The 19,309-nt window shown below is 40.1% G+C and overlaps 3 protein-coding genes across 4 annotated transcripts in view; 1 reads left to right on the top strand and 2 right to left on the bottom strand.

Moving 5' to 3' along the window:
- LOC121423879 (microsomal glutathione S-transferase 2-like) overlaps positions 1 to 14,667 on the top strand; it is a 37,089-nt gene extending 22,422 nt beyond the window's left edge. For both annotated transcript variants that reach the window (XM_041619518.1, XM_041619439.1), the window contains exons 4-6: positions 10,068 to 10,138; positions 12,898 to 12,979; positions 13,747 to 14,667. In XM_041619518.1, the coding sequence (XP_041475452.1) occupies positions 10,068 to 10,138; positions 12,898 to 12,979; positions 13,747 to 13,882 (289 nt within the window). In that variant the 3' untranslated portion in view covers positions 13,883 to 14,667. The remainder of the gene's footprint in view (positions 1 to 10,067; positions 10,139 to 12,897; positions 12,980 to 13,746) is intronic.
- LOC121423721 lies at positions 2,373 to 5,259 on the bottom strand. The gene has a single exon (XM_041619201.1). The coding sequence runs from the start codon at positions 5,208 to 5,210 to the stop codon at positions 2,568 to 2,570; it is 2,643 nt and encodes an 880-aa protein (XP_041475135.1). The 5' UTR covers positions 5,211 to 5,259; the 3' UTR covers positions 2,373 to 2,567.
- Positions 14,668 to 15,203: 536 nt separating the features above from the next.
- The window catches only part of LOC121423792 (myotubularin-related protein 2-like), a 36,385-nt gene continuing 32,279 nt past the window's right edge, over positions 15,204 to 19,309 (bottom strand). Inside the window, exon 16 of the mRNA XM_041619319.1 lies at positions 15,204 to 19,014. Within this exon, the coding sequence (XP_041475253.1) occupies positions 18,850 to 19,014 (165 nt within the window). The 3' untranslated portion in view covers positions 15,204 to 18,849. The remainder of the gene's footprint in view (positions 19,015 to 19,309) is intronic.

Genomic DNA, 19,309 nt, shown 5'->3' with positions numbered 1-19,309 from the left:
GGACCCCCCCCCTTGTCCCTGCGCCCCTTAATAATGGAGCAGTTCATCCCCTCTTGCCACCACCCCTTCTCTTTGCTACCAATGTCATCATTATGCCCTAAAATGTACCCCCCAATGCCACAATTAATAAAATCCCCTCAAACAGAGGAGGTGTTATATGTATCTATTGCACCCCCCCCCCCTTGTGCCTGCGCCCCTTAATAATGGAGCAGTTCATCCCCTCTTGCCACCACCCCTTCTTGCTACCAATGTCATCATTATGCCCTAAAATGTACCCCCAATGCCACAATTAATATAATCCCCTCAAACAGAGGAGGTGTTATATAGCAATATATATGTATCTATTGCACCCCCCCCCTTGTGCCTGCGCCCCTTAATAATGGAGCAGTTCATCCCCTCTTGCCACCACCCCTTCTCCTTGCTACCAATGTCATCATTATGCCCTAAAATGTACCCCCCAATGCCACAATTAATAAAATCCCCTCAAACAGAGGAGGTGTTATATGTATCTATTGCACCCCCCCTTGTGCCTGCGCCCCTTAATAATGGAGCAGTTCATCCCCTCTTGCCACCACCCCTTCTTGCTACCAATGTCATCATTATGCCCTAAAATGTACCCCCCAATGCCACAATTAATAAAATCCCCTCAAACAGAGGTGTTATATAGCAATATATATGTATCTATTGGACCCCCCCCCCTTGTCCCTGCGCCCCTTAATAATGGAGCAGTTCATCCCCTCTTGCCACCACCCCTTCTCTTTGCTACCAATGTCATCATTATGCCCTAAAATGTACCCCCCAATGCCACAATTAATAAAATCCCCTCAAACAGAGGAGGTGTTATATGTATCTATTGCACCCCCCCCCCTTGTGCCTGCGCCCCTTAATAATGGAGCAGTTCATCCCCTCTTGCCACCACCCCTTCTCCTTGCTACCAATGTCATCATTATGCCCTAAAATGTACCCCCCAATGCCACAATTAATAAAATCCCCTCAAACAGAGGAGGTGATATATAGCAATATATATGTATCTATTGGACCCCCCCCCCCTTGTCCCTGCGCCCCTTAATAATGGAGCAGTTCATCCCCTCTTGCCACCACCCCTCCCCTTGCTACCAATGTCATCATTATGCCCTAAAATGTACCCCCAATGCCACAATTAATAAAATCCCCTCAAACAGAGGAGGTGTTATATGTATCTATTGCACCCCCCCTTGTGCCTGCGCCCCTTAATAATGGAGCAGTTCATCCCCTCTTGCCACCACCCCTTCTCCTTGCTACCAATGTCATAATTATGCCCTAAAATGTACCCCCCAATGCCACAATTAATAAAATCCCCTCAAACAGAGGAGGTGTTATATAGCAATATATATGTATCTATTGGACCCCCCCCCCCTTGTCCCTGCGCCCCTTAATAATGGAGCAGTTCATCCCCTCTTGCCACCACCCCTTCTCTTTGCTACCAATGTCATCATTATGCCCTAAAATGTACCCCCCAATGCCACAATTAATAAAATCCCCTCAAACAGAGGAGGTGTTATATGTATCTATTGCACCCCCCCCCCTTGTGCCTGCGCCCCTTAATAATGGAGCAGTTCATCCCCTCTTGCCACCACCCCTTCTCCTTGCTACCAATGTCATCATTATGCCCTAAAATGTACCCCCCAATGCCACAATTAATAAAATCCCCTCAAACAGAGGAGGTGATATATAGCAATATATATGTATCTATTGGACCCCCCCCCCTTGTCCCTGCGCCCCTTAATAATGGAGCAGTTCATCCCCTCTTGCCACCACCCCTCCCCTTGCTACCAATGTCATCATTATGCCCTAAAATGTACCCCCCAATGCCACAATTAATAAAATCCCCTCAAACAGAGGAGGTGTTATATGTATCTATTGGACCCCCCCCCCCCCTTGTCCCTGCGCCCCTTAATAATGGAGCAGTTCATCCCCTCTTGCCACCACCCCTTCTCCTTGCTACCAATGTCATCATTATGCCCTAAAATGTACCCCCCAATGCCACAATTAATAAAATCCCCTCAAACAGAGGAGGTGATATATAGCAATATATATGTATCTATTGGACCCCCCCCCCCCCCCACCTTTCGCCTTGAATCCCCGGGAGAGCAGTCAATTGACCAGCCAGGCCGATAGGCAATCGAGCGCGCTCGTACGTTCACGGCCTTGTAGCTTGCGGACGACTTATTCTCATTGTAAGTGCATTTGTGACTTTTGCCTGAAGTTAGCAACCTAAAATAATTTGGACCCCTAAAACAGAGGATTCCTGAAAAGGACTGTAAACCAGAAGGAATGTTGAGTGAGAACAGCTTGAGTAGTAGAGCTGATGAGGAGATGCTGGCTTGCGTCGGCGAGTAGAGATGATGAGTAGTAGAGAGACTCGACGTTTCGGACAGGTTGACTGTCCGTCTTCAGGAGTGAGTGTTCGCTCGGCGTGCGGCGGTACTTATGGCGTGCGTGCGGACGTGGGGGAAAGCTCTAGGCCGGCGGTCACGGCGGGTTGACGTCGTAGGTGGCGCTCTGTGTGTGGGTCGGCGGTGTGTACATCAATGGTGGCGTTCTGTGCGTGTTGGTCGGCGGACTCGTCGGGTGAGCTTCGGCGGGAGTGAGTGGGTGGCCTGGTGTACGGATGAGGTGTTGGGTCGTCGGCGGAGGTTGTAGCGAGGTGTCGGTGGCGGTGGTGTGTGTGTCGGCGGAGTCCCTGGTTGAGTTGGTGATGCAATCAGACTGCTGTGTTGGGTAGGAGGGCTCGGTGGAGTGACGGTGGACGGCTGGTTGTTTGTGGATTGGTTAGAAGTTTGATGGTGACGTAGGATTGGGTGCCAGATGCTGTTGATGTGGAGGCCAGGGTCTTGAGGCACAGTGTTGTGTTGATGTATCTCAATGGCTTCCCTGACCCTTCTGGTATTCCAGTGCCGGATGTTGGTGATTAGGTGGCTCCTTTCCCATTCTATGCGGTGATTCTCTTGTTGTGCGTGCTTGACGATGGCGGATCGGTCCCAGTCGCTGCGTCGGTGGTGGGTCTTGTGTTCCTTGAGTCTGGTGTCGAAGTCTCGGCCGGTTTCCCCAATGTAGACTTTACCGCAGTCGCAGGGGATCTTGTAGACGCCTGGTTGTTTGTTGGATGGGTGCTTGTCCTTATGAGAGTGAAGGATGGAGTGTAGTTTTCGAGAGGATTGGTGTCTGACGAGGATGTTGGCAGAGTGAAGGATGCGTTGTAGTCGGTGTGAAGTCTTGCCGATGTAGGGTAGTACTATGGTGGCGACGGGCTTGGTTTCGGATGGGTTTTCGGTGCTGGGTTGATGGTTGGGTGGTTGAGTCTTGATCCTTCTTCTGGGGTAGTGGTTGATGGTGGTGAGTGCATTGGTCACGTGCTTGAGTTCTTGATGTAAGTGTGCCTTGTCGCTGAGTTGGTGGGCTCGTCTGATGAGTGTGTTGGCGACTGATTGGTGGATGGACGGGTGGTGGTGTGAGCGGAAGTTGAGGTAGCGGTCTGTGTGGGTAGGTTTCCGGTACACCTGGTGAGATGGGAATCCAGACGGTGTCTTAGTGATGAGAACGTCTAGAAATGGAATTGAGTTGTCGCGTTGGGTCTCCATGGTGAACTTGATGCTGGGGTGCTGGTTGTTGAGGTGGTTGAGAAACTGGTGAAGGTCGGGTGTGCTGTGCGGCCAGATGACAAAGGTGTCGTCGACGTAGCGGAGCCAGAGTGAAGGAGGTTTGTCCGCAGTCTTGAGTGCTTGGTGCTCAAAGTGTTCCATGAAGATGTTAGCGATGATTGGTGAGAGAGGTGACCCCATGGCTGCTCCTTGTAGTTGTTTGTAGTAGTTGTTGCGCCATTTGAAGGAGTTGGAGTTGAGACAGGTGAGGAGGAGGTCGTGGATCTGGTCTGGTGTGAGATTGGTTCTGGATGCTAGGTCTGAGTCGGTGATCAGGCGTTGCTTGATGATGTCACATGCTTGGTCTACAGGTACGCTGGTGAAGAGGGAGACGACATCAAAGCTGACGAGTGTGTCGGAGGGCCGGATCTTGGTTTTGGAGATGACGTCTATGAAGTGCTTGGAGTTGGTGACATGGTGCTGGGTCTGGCCTACAAGTGGTTGGAGGATGTTGGCCAGATGGCGTGCTGTGTTGTAGCAGGGTGACCCACGAGTGGAGATGATAGGGCGGAGAGGAGTGTTAGGCTTGTGTATCTTGGGTTGTCCGAATAAGATAGGTGACTTGGCTGAAGACGATCTGAGTTGGAAGTAGAGTGCCTTGGGTAGTGCATCGGATCGGTGTAGGGTCAGCAGTTGTTGGTTGATTTTCCTTTCGTTGGCCTGAGTTGGGTCTCTGTTGAGTTTGGAGTAGGTGTCCTTGTCTTGGAGAATCTCTTCGATCTTGTCATCGTATGCGTCTTGGTCCATGATAACGGTGGCGTTGCCCTTGTCAGCCTGAAGGATGTGAATGGCTTGGTTACGTCGGAGGTCCTGGATAGCAGAGCGTTCGTCTTTGGATAGGTTCTGTTTAGGTGGCTTGGCGTCGGAGAGGGCATTGGTTACCTTGAGTCTGATTGCGTTGGCGGCCTCTTTGGAGAGAAAGCGGAGCTTGGGTTCGACTTGCTGTACGATGTCGGAGAAAGGGATCTTCTTAGGAGCTACGGCGAAGTTGAGTCCGAGAGAGAGTACTTTGTGTTCGGCTTGGGTAAGTTGGTGTCGGCTAAGGTTGATTACGGTATCCTTGGTTGCTTCGGTCGAAGGTTGTTGGTTGGCTTGCGTAGGCTTGCGGGAGTAGAGTCGGTCGAACTTGTTGATTTGCTTGAGCTTGGTGGACTGGAAGGTTTTGCGAGATGTGTAGTCGTTGAATGCCTGAACTTTATCTAGATCGTCTGGTTTGAGTCGTCGGCTAAGTTGAGTTTGAGTAGAAGAGATGCTTGAGTTTAGATCGTGGAGTTGGTGTCGGGTGCGTGCGATGCGTTCGCGAGTGAGGTCTAAGCTGGCTTGGTGCAGGATGCGTTTGGCTTTCGGGGTGTCGACGGAAGATTTGAGTTGGAGTCCTGGCGGTATGATGTCGGAGTCGCGGCAGCGTTTGAGGAAGGTGAGGTGGTTGGTAAGCTTGGCTGATTTGACTAAGTCGCGCTGAAGTTGCCTGGCGGTGCGTTGAGTAGGCTCCCCGTAGAGCTGAGTCAGATGTTGTTTGAAGGTTTGCATGGTGGCATGTACAATTGCTGATGTGGTTTACGGTACACCATGTGGAGTGTTATAGAAGCAGTGGATAGAAGAAGAGACCGCCGGCCTAGAGCTTTCCCCCACGTCCGCACGCACGCCATAAGTACCGCCGCACGCCGAGCGAACACTCACTCCTGAAGACGGACAGTCAACCTGTCCGAAACGTCGAGTCTCTCTACTACTCATCATCTCTACTCGCCGACGCAAGCCAGCATCTCCTCATCAGCTCTACTACTCAAGCTGTTCTCACTCAACATTCCTTCTGGTTTACAGTCCTTTTCAGGACTATTCTCAAGAAAGAATACTCTATTCTCAAAATCTCCACTTTCTCGCCTATCCACTTCCTCTCTTCTTCTATCCACTGCTTCTATAACACTCCACATGGTGTACCGTAAACCACATCAGCAATTGTACATGCCACCATGCAAACCTTCAAACAACATCTGACTATTCTTCCCTCTAAGCCTTCTAATTTTGCTTGATATCTTTCTTTCTCCTTCCACTATTATTAATCTTTGTTCATCAGCTCAATTCATCAGCTTTGAGCTGCCATGTGGTTTTTTTTTAATAAATACCTTATCAAATGATTATAATTAAAGATGGGGCACAGAAAATTTGTCTTTTTTAAAGTCAATTCTGCATTACGAAAATGTCCCGTTTGATTCTCGACCTCACTTCGGACTGCAAACTGCGGTTTTATACCCCGATTCGCGTTTGGAAACTTTTCCAACCCCGATAAACCCATCGTGGCCAGGTAATCCCCTTGTCTCGATTTCACCACCACGGGCCAGCTAACTGAGCGTTGAGCCAAGGACGAAATGATAAACAACGCTGTGCTATTACGTAAGACTTGTCTGCCTGTAGAAGGATCTTCGGAATGAAATTATTGTATTCGATATTAAACACGTTTTCAAAGGCATATTACATTCAGACATCCAATGCTAGTCCATTTTCAATTTCGAACGAAGAAAATCGACCTTGAAATAAGGAAAGTAAGCGAATAAAAATTACGGTATGCTTAGCATGCAAGGACCGCGATGCATGCATAGTTTCTGTCCGTCCAGCAAGAAAATGGGTTCACTCGCGCAATGATACAGTCTTAACGTTCGAAAAATAGTAGTAATGGCATACCAACATACAAAGTATAATAATCATGCTGCTGATATGCACAAAAATATGAAATCATTATTTTTTTTACCCCAAAGTCTTATTCATAATTTAAATACAAACTATGCCTGTAACTATTTTTTTAATCGCAGACGTATTATTGCACCATACGTGGTTCTCCGGTAAACTGCCCATGTGCGCTGCATCCATTCCACCGTTTGTTTTGGGTCGTTTTAGTTTCCACCATTAAATGTCTGACTTAGGTATGTTGTGCTAATTTTTTTGTAAGTCAAAATGTTCAGAATTTGTCATTTTGCTAATATGAGGTGATTAAAATTAGCGCCCTGTCCTTTTTGTCGGGAGAAAGAGAGAGAGAGAAATAGAGATGGGGTGGAATTTCCACCCCATCTCTATTTCCCTCTATATATCTTTAACAAGGGCGCCGGAAGCGAGGGGGGGGGCAGGGGGGCACTTGCCCCCCCAATAAATTTTTGGGGGGGCAAAACGAGATTTTGCCCCCCCCATGTGCCCCCCTGAAAGTAGAAAAATGATAAATTATTAAATAATTAAAGGACAAAAGTATACGATGAAGGCACTTTTATGCCAAAAATTGTCATTTCTATTGTCAAAAATGAACAATTTTGCCCCTGACGGGGCAATTACATTATCATAGTAAGCCTGGCGTCTTTTGACGAACAGTTCCTCTGTGAAACATACCTTTGAAAAGCCCCTTTTCCATCTTATTACAGTGTGATAACGTTTAACCTTTTAATGAATACATTTCAGACTAAAACCGAATGGCAAGCTAATTTTCTTTAATATCTAAACCTACAAATTATGAAAAAGATGGATATCTTCTTAGATAAATGATTTGATTTTATATATTTCGATCCAAAAAAGTGAAAAAAAATCAAGCACGTTTTGAAATAAAAAGATGGCTGTGTATTTATGCAAAGCGCAAGCGATTTTATTATTTTTATAACATGTCCTGAAAGTTTTCTTTTTTCCCAATTATTCACCTCCCTAATTCCATCATTCAACTTTCTTCCCGGTCCTATCTTTCTTCTTATTTTTCGCCTCACCTTCCGCCGCTTCGCCCCTTGATCTACCTATGATGACCCCTCCCACGGCAGGAATTTTGTGTAAAAATGGAGTATAAGTCTCGTTAATAGAGTGTTTAAAAACAAATTTGGGGGATAAAGCATAGTTAAAGTTCATTGTGAAGGATTAATCATAACTCATGAAAACTATTCTTTATACTGAGTACGCAAACAATGAAAATATTCTCAGTATATTCCAAGTAAATTTGGAATAAAGGGAAAGTGAATTGGATTAACAAAGGTATGATTTTACTGGGTATGGAACATTCTCGTCTAACCGTCTATGCACTAAATTCAGAGGCGATTTTCTTTTTTCATCATTTTTATTAGTTATGAAATTGACAATGGCCATCGATGTCATCAATGTCATCACTCTTTGGCTGGTATATAGGGCTAGATGAGAGTTGGAGAATAGTTGGGCCGGTATGCCTTTTCTTTTCCTAACCAAGTTCTTAACAAAAACTATCTGTTTATATATATTTCGAAATTCGAGGATATAATTTCGATTTGAAATTATGTATTTTTTCCATAATAAAAGAGCACAAATAGTAGGGGGACATTTGATATTATGTACCCCTTTCCAAAATGGTAGGGGGACGCGTCCCCCCTGTCCCCCTGGGATTTCCGCCCATGGTGATGGGGGAGCTTTGCATTTTCTAGAATAAAATTGAAAGATTTCGTGCACACTTTGGGTGAATTTTGCCCTCTCGATCGGTGGCCCCCGGATGCATACGGTCATGTTTGTCATCTTAAAGTCTTTAAAAGGCCTATATTACATTGGTTTAAAACAATAGAGTTTGCAATAAGGCTCGTAATTTGCTGGAACTGCGACCCTGATCATGAAGAAACACCAGTCTGGGTCAGAAGGGAGGAAACAGGATCAAAAAGAACCCCAAGACTGTTTAATTCTCAAGAAATTTATTTTTGAATGCTCTTAGAAACGCAACTTTTACACTCAATTTTTACACCCTCAACCACACCCTCTCCCGCTCGATCGCTTCCGTATCTCACGCTTTCAAAAATATTGTGCCCCCTTCGGGATTTTGCCCCCCCCAAAAAAAAAACAAAACTGAAAGTGTTCCGGCACGCCTTGGTGGAAACAAATCTGAGAGAAAACATGAAACCAAGAAAGGTATTTCAGAGGGAGGTTTGCCGTATACACAGGCTATAGGCCTACAAAATAAGAACAATAATGGGAGATAAAGAAGATCACCTGCTAATAACGCATGTGAATTAGAAAACGTTCTGAATAGATATGAATAGAACATTGAAATGCTATCCAAACATTGTGATTCATAATGCTGGTCTTTGTATTTTAATGTTCTATGTATAGGCCTACACCTCAGCTTTGAGAAAAGGACATTCATAGGCCTTACTACAGATATGATTGGCAAATGCACGTTCTTTAGAGGTGTAGATCAAAAGGGGGTGGATGAAGAAAATAAGTCTAGAAAGAAAAGAATTAGACAGCCAGACAGAGAGAAAGAAGGAAAGAAAGGAAGGAAGAAAATAAGTCTAGAAAGAAAAGAATTAGACAGCCAGACAGAGAGCTAGAAGGAAAGAAAGGAAGGAAGAAAGAAAGAAAGAAAGGAAATAAGAGAGAGAGAAAGAAAGAAAGAAAAAAAGAAAGGAAGGAAGGGAGAGAGAGAAAGAAAGAAAGAAGGAAGGAAAGAAAGAAAGAAGAAAGAAAAAACTTTCTATCAACGCTTGTATACATCCATGGCCATGCGCTCGCCGGAACTACACACATTGCAATCCATCGTGTGTGGCCCCCTGCTGTGACCGTAGATGCTGGGGTGAATTATCTTCGCGGACCGAGGTCAAGAAACAGGTGTTTCTATACTTAAATTTAATCTCTTGAGGGCAATAGGATTTGTATTACTGGGAGAAGATATTTGTTGATAAGGAAAAATGGGGTATACAGCCCTCAAACGAGAGATTTTCGTCAATTCTGACCAGAAAAGTGATCGTTGTCACTCTCAAATAGGCTGTAATTGGCTCACCCAAAATAATAGCTTGAAAAGGATAATTCTCACTTCAAAAGAGGGGGAGGGGGACACAGCAAAAAATAAAAGAGATAGAGAAGAAAAAGGAAAGTAGGGATGTGACATCATCAGCCCACTAATGAATATTCATAACGATGTGCATAAACATGTAACTTTTCACAAAATATTGATAAACTTTAAATAACTTCGTTGTTATTCGATTTTGATGAAATTTTCACCATTTTGCCCTGTGAATTTTACTCTATTTATTCAGATATAAATATTTCAATGAATAAGTGACATATTTGATAAAAAATGTATTTACACATTTATAAAAAAAATCTGAAAATGTTCCTTTACAGTACTTTATGATTAACGAGTACATAGTACATGTACTGTGTTTATGATAAATGCACTGCATATGTTTGGTAAAATATTATTAATATCATGTTGCCCCCAATATTGACTTTTCAGTTTTTGGGGCGTTTTTTTTAACAGGTCCAAGAGGTATCAACCAGAATATGTCCCCTCCCAGTCTTTTCCAAAAGTGATCACATATTCATCTGGAATCATGAGCATAATTTGGTATCCATTTTTTGACAAATCCTGACTTTTACTAATTTATTTCTGTTTCATTTTATTTACAGACAAAATACAATAGAGTTTGCACCCATCTTTTACCCACTTCTCTGGTCTGCTGCCCTCTTTTGTCACCAAGGTAAGATTAGGAAATATATAAAACCCTCAAAAACAGTTCTGCAGCCCAAAGTTTTAAGGGGGTATACATTTATTATTGCTCCAGTATCATAGGTTATTTATGTTACTAAAATGTCAAAATTTGTTTTCAGAACAGATGACATCTCACTTGCAAAAAGGAATAATTAAGTTTCCATGATACCAATTTCACTTTTCAAAATTCAGTAATAGAAATAAATTACCCCTTTAACTCATGCTGCAGAACTTTTTTGAGAGTTGAAAATAAAAAGTATAATTCATTAAACTTTGGGGTGTCACATTTTCTGAAGGACCCTACAGAATTATTATTGTCATTTATGTACTACTTTTTCCAGATTGGCCCGAAGTGCTTACAACAAGAAAGGGAAAATCTTACGAATAAAGTTGAAACGAAAATAAAACTTTCCCTCCTTACTCCTTAAAGGAGAATGAAACCATTGAAAGAAGATAGCTTGTGTGAAAACAGAAAAATCAAAGAAACAGATCAACAAAAGTTTGAGAAAAATCGGACAAATAATGAGAAAGTTATGAGCATTTTTTAGTATTGCGATCACTAATGCTATGGAGATAGCAAATTGGCAATGCGACAAAGATGTGTGATGTCACTTGTGAACAACTCTCCCCATTACTTTAGTATATATTTCACTTGAATTGCCTCTTTCATCACATCTATCCATAGATCATGTGTTCTTTCTACATGAGGGCATGTAATACATATTTTTTAAGAATACATCATGGATAAAGAGTTTGTATCATCATAAGAAAAAGCAAAAAGAGACATTTTGAGGGTATTTTATAGTCCACCAAAGGGAAAGTTGTTCATCAGTGACATCAGACATCCTTGTCGCATTGCCAATGGGAGGATTCCCATAGCATTAGTGATTGCAATATTTAAATGCTCATAACTTTCTCATTATTTGTCCGATTTTTCTCAAACTTTCTTTATTCTTATTCTTTGATTTTTCTGTTTCTACACAAGCCTATTTGTTCCAAAGGTTTCATTCCCCTTTAAGGTAGTTTTATATTGCCTCTCCCTCCCCTTTATTCATCCTTTACTTTATTTTGCTTTGTCTGGGGTTTTGAGGTAAGTATCTTTTTTTTCATATGTAATTTATGTATTCCATTTTTTTTTTCATTGGGGATTGACCTTGATAGATCAATATGGCCTTTGTCGATCCCCTCCACATTTTGATATTTATGTCTTTATTATGTAATATTTTGTAACTATTTATACATGTACTTGTATTGTTCTTATCTATTGTATGTATTCAATTGTACTGATATTGTATGTTTTTATTTAATATGTGGAAAATGAATTGAACCTTCAGTCCTAAAAATCTGGATTGGAAAAGTGACTTTTTGGAATGAAGAAAAAGATAGTGATCGCTGGGAGAGTTTGAGTTTAAAACTTAACCTATCCCAATATTTTGTCGGCCTTATGCCAAAAGGGCCTTAACTGCTTTTGGCCATTCCGAGATAATGGCGTTTAAAGGTTTTGGCCTCTCTAATAATCAAAAGTTTGTGGTCGTTTTTTTTGCTTTTGAAGCCAATTTCGATAAACGTGTTAAGTTATTAAGTTTTACATGAAATGTGTTAAATTTATTATAAAATATTCAGAACCCCTAAAATCGGGTTAAGGCCCTTTTGGCATAAGGCCAACGATTTGGAAGTGGTTTTATTGCATGAAAGTTACTAGTATGGTAACTTTGCCATCCAATGGTAACGCTTATCAACAGCCAATCACAATCAAGGATTCCATGCACGTTATAGCAAAGTTAACATAATGGTATATTTCATGCAACTTGGTCCTGGACTTTTGAAATGAAGAAACCGATAGCTGGAGGTAACCTATTCGAATATTTGGAAGTGATTACGTTGAAAGTCCTATCTTCAGCAAGTTTCTGTATGAATTAATATGTAAGACGTAGTGGGTCACTGGAGATTTTTACGTTCCTGCGAGGGCTGAGACCACCGAAACACATATTGGTGGTCCCAAGATATTTCACTGATGCATACTGTACACGTTGTACTTGTATTACCAGTTTCAATGGCAAATTGGATTTGATATGTAGTGGGCCATAGAATCTTGATGTTTCAGATCACAGAGAGGACCAGCTCTAAAGATGCAGCCTGTGCTCCTGAGCATTTGGACACCTCTTTCGGGAAAAATCAGTCAAACATTGAGGGGGTGCTGCCCAAAAAACGATTTGGGGCAAAAAGGTCATCGACCCCAACATATTTTGGTCAAAATTGTATACCTTGGCTTCTGCACAAGTTATTTCAATGATGTATGAATGCTGTCTTGGAACTTAAAATTTAATCCTTACTTAATTGATGAATTGCATGATAGTGTGCCCTAAGCTTTAGATGACTACTTTAACCTATTTCGGCTGTGTGGCTAGAATAAATGTGCAATCCCAGCTGTCTGCATGTGAGCATTGGTAGCCAATTGTATAACACTATTTTATTTTATCGGGGCCCCTGAGAGCATCGTAAACAAAAAGGAATGGGGGGAGGGTACAAAGAGTAATTTCGACTTTCTCTACTAGACGTGTGTAATATGTTTTAATCTCTTATAAATAAAATTATGCAAAAAGGAATAGTTTGAACAGTTTGATATGAATTGGACCCAGTGTCCCTTCATCTGAATTAAATAGGACAGCTTTTAGGCTAGTCCTACGTTACTCGAACTAGTGCACTAGTAGAATAGGATCCAGGGAGTAATTTTTTCCTTTTTTTCAGTCCCAGCTGCACTCTTTGGATTGGTGTACATATATGGACGTAGGGAATACTTCAATGGGTACATCAAGGAGGTTAAAGGAAGGTATGTTTATTTCAGTCAGTCCTGAGACCTGTTTTGACCATCTGATTATTATGCATCTTGCACATGATTGCAACTGCCACAATAAATTGTGAAAAGCCCTATAATGGGAATTCCACTCTGACACAAACAATAAATGATAATAAATTCATTGATATAAGGAAAATTTGCTCAGTCATGGTTCATACCAAGTAAATAATTTTTATTAGTGACTGGGTCCTTCAAAGTTACTATTCAATTTGTCTTACATGAAACTTTGTTTATTGCACCATGTTTCAATGCAACAAGAAGGCTAAATGACAATTGATTTGATATCAAAACTGATTTGACAAAAATAAATACTGAACTTCCTTTGCCCAATGAAGAAATTTCACAGACGGAAGCATTCATTTTTTTCCACGCTTTGGAAATCAAAACCAGCTGTGACATGAGTTTTCCCCAGAAAAATAGATAACAATAAATTACACATTTCAAAGTACATTTGATCAGATTCCTATAAAGAGAATGTGAACCAAAAATTAGCATTTTAGGGGCATTATTTACTTAATTAGAGCAAACTTTATTTAATTAGCAAAAATTGATCTTACATTTTATGCCATGGGTAACATGCATGCCAATTTTCATCACGATCGTTAATTGACGTTGAAATAGCCCAGTCTTTGTAAGGTTAACTCAAAAGGTTCTTGACTGGAATTGGGGACTTTTGTTTGAAGTATGTAAATTGATAGTAGTTTTGTTCACGTTTACAACTTCTGATTTTCTCCCAACAGACTGTATGGCTTTGGTATCTGTGTGAATGCCATCAAGGCTCTTCTCGGCCTGTCTGTCCTGGGTATTGGACACCTCACCCTCATGACGTACGCTGACATTGATGTCAAACAGATGATCATGGCACGATTTAAATAATCATCCCTCGGATCATTCTTGGTCTTTCTACTTTTTTTTAAGATGAAGGCAATATATCATTGTCCTTGTAGATTAAGTGATTTTTAACTACATGTATGAAAAGTCAGCAACCCCCAATATCTCCACTGCCATATAGATCATGTATGACAAATACCTTACTACTGTACAATCCTTATTTACAAAGGGATGCATGCATAGGATTTAATTAGTGGTTGCTGTAAGAACATCTCAATAGACCGGTTCATAGTTTCTTGGGCAATTTTGGTCAAGTAGGCAAAGCAAGATATGTGTACAAATGAACAGTGTTTGAAGCTTTCTTGGCCAGTGGAGGCATGAATATATAATCAGACATGTTGTTGAATAAATTCAACATGCCATGTGTGTAAAAAAATACCTTCTTCCAATCATGCACAGAAAGAAACTAGGAACTGGCCTGTTCAAGCCTGATAATCTGAAATATTGTACAGAAAAGTTTGCATTCCTTAATTTGTATATGTTCGCATACAACATGGACACTAAAAACCCTATTTGAGGTTTTTTTATAATTGCATTTATTATGATTAATAATTTCTATTCTACAAATGACAGTACAACAACTTTCTTGAGAGGTTAATTCTAGTTATTGATCTTTAACAATATTGCACAGAACAAAAGAGGGTCGAGAGCAGACTTTTAACATGACAATCAATGACTGCATTACTGGGGATGGGAACCCCTATGGTATAATTGCAAATTTCTGTTGTACACAGTATTTCATGGTCAAACCAAGGGAAATTTGACATTTGTTTTCAAATCTGCTAATTGAAAGTTGTTTTTTCTTACACAAAATTCAACTATAGGAAAATAAACACATCAAAAATATGTTTGCAACACCAAGATTTTAAACCAATCATAATGCTTTTTGTACAATGTCATAAGTTTCAATAAAATCTTAAAATGAGTCCATCATCCACAGAGTGATTGTAATGTAATTCAATTTAGCAACAAGACCGCTATGTCTACGTTACAAAAACTATAATCATAAACTTTCAAAGATATGATGTCCAAGTTACCCTATTTCGATTGACATGAAACTCAGGCAGGGTGTTCAGTAATACCTGATGCCTTTAGGACCATCTACCCAAGTTTTTGAAATGTCATGAGATAAAGACTTCATTGTTGGCGAAGCCAACGGAAAAGCGGCGCCTATAGTATCGCTATGCAGGAAAAAACAAACAAACCACTTGAAGAGTTGTAGGTTTTCATCCATTTGAGTGCAAATTTGAAGAAAAAAAACCAATGAAATCAAGCCATTGACGTCGGTCCTGTTTTTTTTGTGGGGGGGGGGAGGCAAGTGTTGAATCTAGGTAAATTTTTTTTAGCTCATATTAACATGCTTGCTCGTCAACATAACCCGTTACATGTTGAATTCCTTTTTTTGTGGAAGTGGAAGGAACAATATTAATAAAGACCAAGTAAAATTGAGAGGCGAAAAAAATATCAATTCCACTTGCTTGATACAATGAAATTGAGCAATTATTCGCTAGAATCATATGCATAAAAGATTTGCATTTGGAGCTCAATAACGTGCACTTGATCCATGTAATCTTCAGTTTATGTGTACGAGTCTTTTGAGTTTAAATGTGCATCATATAATTTCAATATAGATTATTTAATTTTTCTTGCATTCATCTGCAGTATACTTGCCCCGCCCCATTAGAATCCACTTTATCCCTTTTTACTCTTGTGATGTCATAGGAGGCAGAAATAAGCATAACAATACACAATGCTATGCAACATGCCATTAGCAATCACAAGTCTTCAAACAACACTAGGGGCATAGCAACCATTCAAACTGTCATTTAGTTACTGCTTTTGTGTGTAGACTAGTTGCATTGCTTTTACTGAATTTTAATAATAATAGTACAATTCTGAGATACGCATAACACCAACAAGTCTCTATGCGTGAGGAACACGAGAAATGTGGTTAGAATAAGATCAAAGAATATCAAACATGGATTGGACCTACATGTGACTAAATTAAACATTCTGAAAGAGGTGGGTTTTTAATTGAACTTTGAATTTCTCAAGCTGGGTAATATTTTAATGGGGCAGGGCTTCGAAAACTGCAGATAAATGCAAGAAAATTGAAATTATATGATGCTCATCTAAACCCAGCAGAACAAGATTTGGCGAAGTAAAGACTCGCACACATCAACAGAAATTATTCTGTATTTTTATGTCGGGAGATCTTTACGTTTGACACCATATCCGGAAATTAATACGAGTTTCACTATTATTCAATATGCATACAAAGTAAATTCTGCCTTTTATGTATCTGACCCATCATCCTACAATGAAGAAAGTTAAACGGTACACTCATCCCCCACAGACTCAATCATTTAAATTCTACAGAGGATTTGCACATTCATTCACATTCAGAAACTATTGTGATGTAAATATAACAGTTTTACATGAAAAGAATGCCTTACTGAGCTAAATACTGTGGTGAATGAATAGGTAGGCTAAAGAATCTGAATATGCATGAAACCTCAATAATAGGCTGACAACTCATTGGTCATAAAACTCATCAATAGCCTGCAGACATGATCAGATTTCCCCAACTGTGGACCAAACCACCTATACTCTTTACCGGTATATAAGAGAGGCTCACCTAATCCTAGTTTGGAGGCAGACGAGCACACAAGGCCAGGATATAGTGACACATGTAACCAACATCATGACATCATCAAACATACAGCCATGTACAACACGAGACTATACAACATGCCTAACCTCTAACATTTTCACTGTATCCTGGTTTTATTTCCTATTTGTGTTGGCCATTTTTCGCCAGCATGAAACGGTAATGCCAGTGGGGCTGAGTTTTCGACCCTAAATCATGTTATGCTAATTAAGGGTGTAATTAAAACTGGAGAGTACTGCGTCAGCTAGAATTCAAATTTTTGGGACTCTATTCATATTGCATAAAAATTCCTCTCAGTAGATAATTTAGAGATATCACTTCAAACCATCAAGTGTTCCAAAAATAGTTAAATACAGCCCTTAATTTTCTCAAGTAATTATTTTATCCAAATAATCCACAAAAGAAAAATTATGCTAACAAATTTTAGCTGACAAAGCAGTAAAATATCCCCAAAGTCAGAGCTTTCAGCAGTAATCTTACAAGCTTCTAACATGCTAATTCCATTTCATCGTGGATAAGTGTGGAATTTACAACATACACTGTATTTACAGTCTTCCCAAACTGGGTGAGGTGAGCACCAACATGCTGCCCATGAAAGCCGACATTAATATGAACATAAGGATAATAAAATAATTTTTTATGGGACATGCTAGGAAATGGGCAACAAAACAAGATCTTGTATTAAAATGGATCCTGCGGGCTGAAAATATAAATGAAATAAAATTTCCCATCATGAATAGGTGAGCTGATGATGTATAGTTGCCACTCTCCTTTTTCTTATATTACACAAAATTAGGCTAAGTAGGGATAAGAATTCATCAGCTTGTTCCTTTAATATTTTTAAGACAGCTATATTCTTCTAAGATACACTACAAGAAAAAAAGAATTTGGGTTCATGGGTGAAAACTAATAACCTTATAAAAGACTTCAACTTCGCTTTGAAAGTCTATAATGATGCTAGTTTTTCTCACATTTCATACAATACATTAAGTAATCCTGTCATAGAGCAACAACTCTTTCAAAATGAATCAAGAAAAACCTCAAAAATAATTTTGATACACTGAGTTATTTACATTGCATACAAGTAGCCCCAATATCTTCATACAAACCTAAAAGGTCTTCAAAGCCTCATTGCAATGATAGCAAGTAAGAGAACACTTGTTTGCACACATAAAAATATTACTACATAGCAAAGTGAAAATGTAGAAAAGGTAAAATGTACAAGTTACAATTTGCTTGCTTCCCCTAATAACAAAGGTTGAATAACATTTTGGATTTTAAATAAAACAATTTACTCTCTCAAATTCTATGTTTTATATACAGGTATTCATAAATCATATCAATGATATTTGGATACAATACTTGAGGAAATAAGGTCAAAACTGCATCATCTAGAACTAGGAAAGAATTTCAACAACAAATAGCACTATATTCTTTTCTGTACATAACTATAAATAATGGTCAATGCTAATATGTACTTGATCAAAACAATTGCTTATTCAATTATAATAATGTTACTATATTCGTCACTCCTCAAGGCCGTATGAGCTTTAATATAAGCTCCAAATTGATAAACGACATTCTGTCAAATTTGTTCTCGAAAAAAGAAGTTTCATAAACAAAGCCTCAGACCAAACACTACATGAAACCTTACCAGCAAAACAACTTCTGCTCAGTGATCTTTACCATGTATTCATAGAAAGCAAAAGCTATCGAAGGACATAATTGCATCAACTCCCTCAATGCCTTATAGCACTGTATACTCGTCAAAGTCGAGCAATCACCACAAACCTTTGACAAAATCAAACAGAAGTGGTGTTTCATGGAGTTATTTGTAAACTTAAGAGCGATGTTACGACAGACTAGAATACGAGGTGCCAAAATGAGAGTCTAAAGTCTAGAGAGTCTTTATCGTATACAAAATTCACACTTTTTCTCATCATGTTATTCAAATTGAATCAAAAACTTTCTGTAACATAGGAAAACTTTCTTTCTTCCCAATCACAAAAGTGTACCCGCTTAAGCATAAGCCTTCACTCGCAAGGCTGCAAGCTTTATCAGACCTTCGTCCTAGATGGTATGCACATACATGTAGTTGCTGGTGCAGAAGAACGTTTTCTCATGCCTACAATCCAATCGGGCATACCTCTTCAGTGACTGACCATTGTAGTAGCAATAAGTGTTATTTGTTGATCAACATCAGGCTTGCAATAGTCTAAATGCTCGTCAATTCATGCACAACTTTCTGAACTGCTGTAAGAAATAACCCCCTGGAGTTGTCTCAGGCATTGACTGGACTGGTGACCTTCGGCGGTGAGGACGTTCCCCCTGGAGTGGACTGGAGTCCTAGATCCCTGGCCTCTATCTCCTTCTGCAGCTCCTCCACCTGTCGCTGGAGCTGGGCTCGTAGCTCCAGGAGCTCCTTGTTCCTCTGGTGTACTGGCTCCTGTATCCATGAATATGTGGAGAGAATTAAATCCTTAGGGTTGGGGAAAGCAACATTTCAAAAAGTAGTAGGCATGTACAGAATTTAGTAATTGGATATGAGAGAGCTACACTCAAAGATTATATCCTGAAATTTTCAGCCCATTCAATGCTTGAGAAGAGGTTTTGTAAAGAAAAGACAAAAATATATATACTATTTTGATGTAAAATCTATTTACTTATCTGATAAAACACATTTAAAAAAACTTTAAGGGCATGCACATTATATAATTTAGTAATGAACTGATATTTTGGAT

The sequence above is a fragment of the Lytechinus variegatus genome, chromosome 1 (assembly GCF_018143015.1).
Source record: "Lytechinus variegatus isolate NC3 chromosome 1, Lvar_3.0, whole genome shotgun sequence".
In the NCBI taxonomy this organism is placed as follows: Eukaryota; Metazoa; Echinodermata; class Echinoidea; order Temnopleuroida; family Toxopneustidae; genus Lytechinus; species Lytechinus variegatus.
The sequence above is the reverse complement of the archived record's forward strand: the minus strand, read 5'-3'. Positions and strand labels throughout refer to the sequence as shown.

Excerpts from the sequence above, each read along its gene's own strand:
- LOC121423721 (XM_041619201.1), bottom strand. The coding sequence starts at position 5,210 with ATGCAAACCTTCAAACAACATCTGACTCAGCTCTACGGGGAGCCTACT.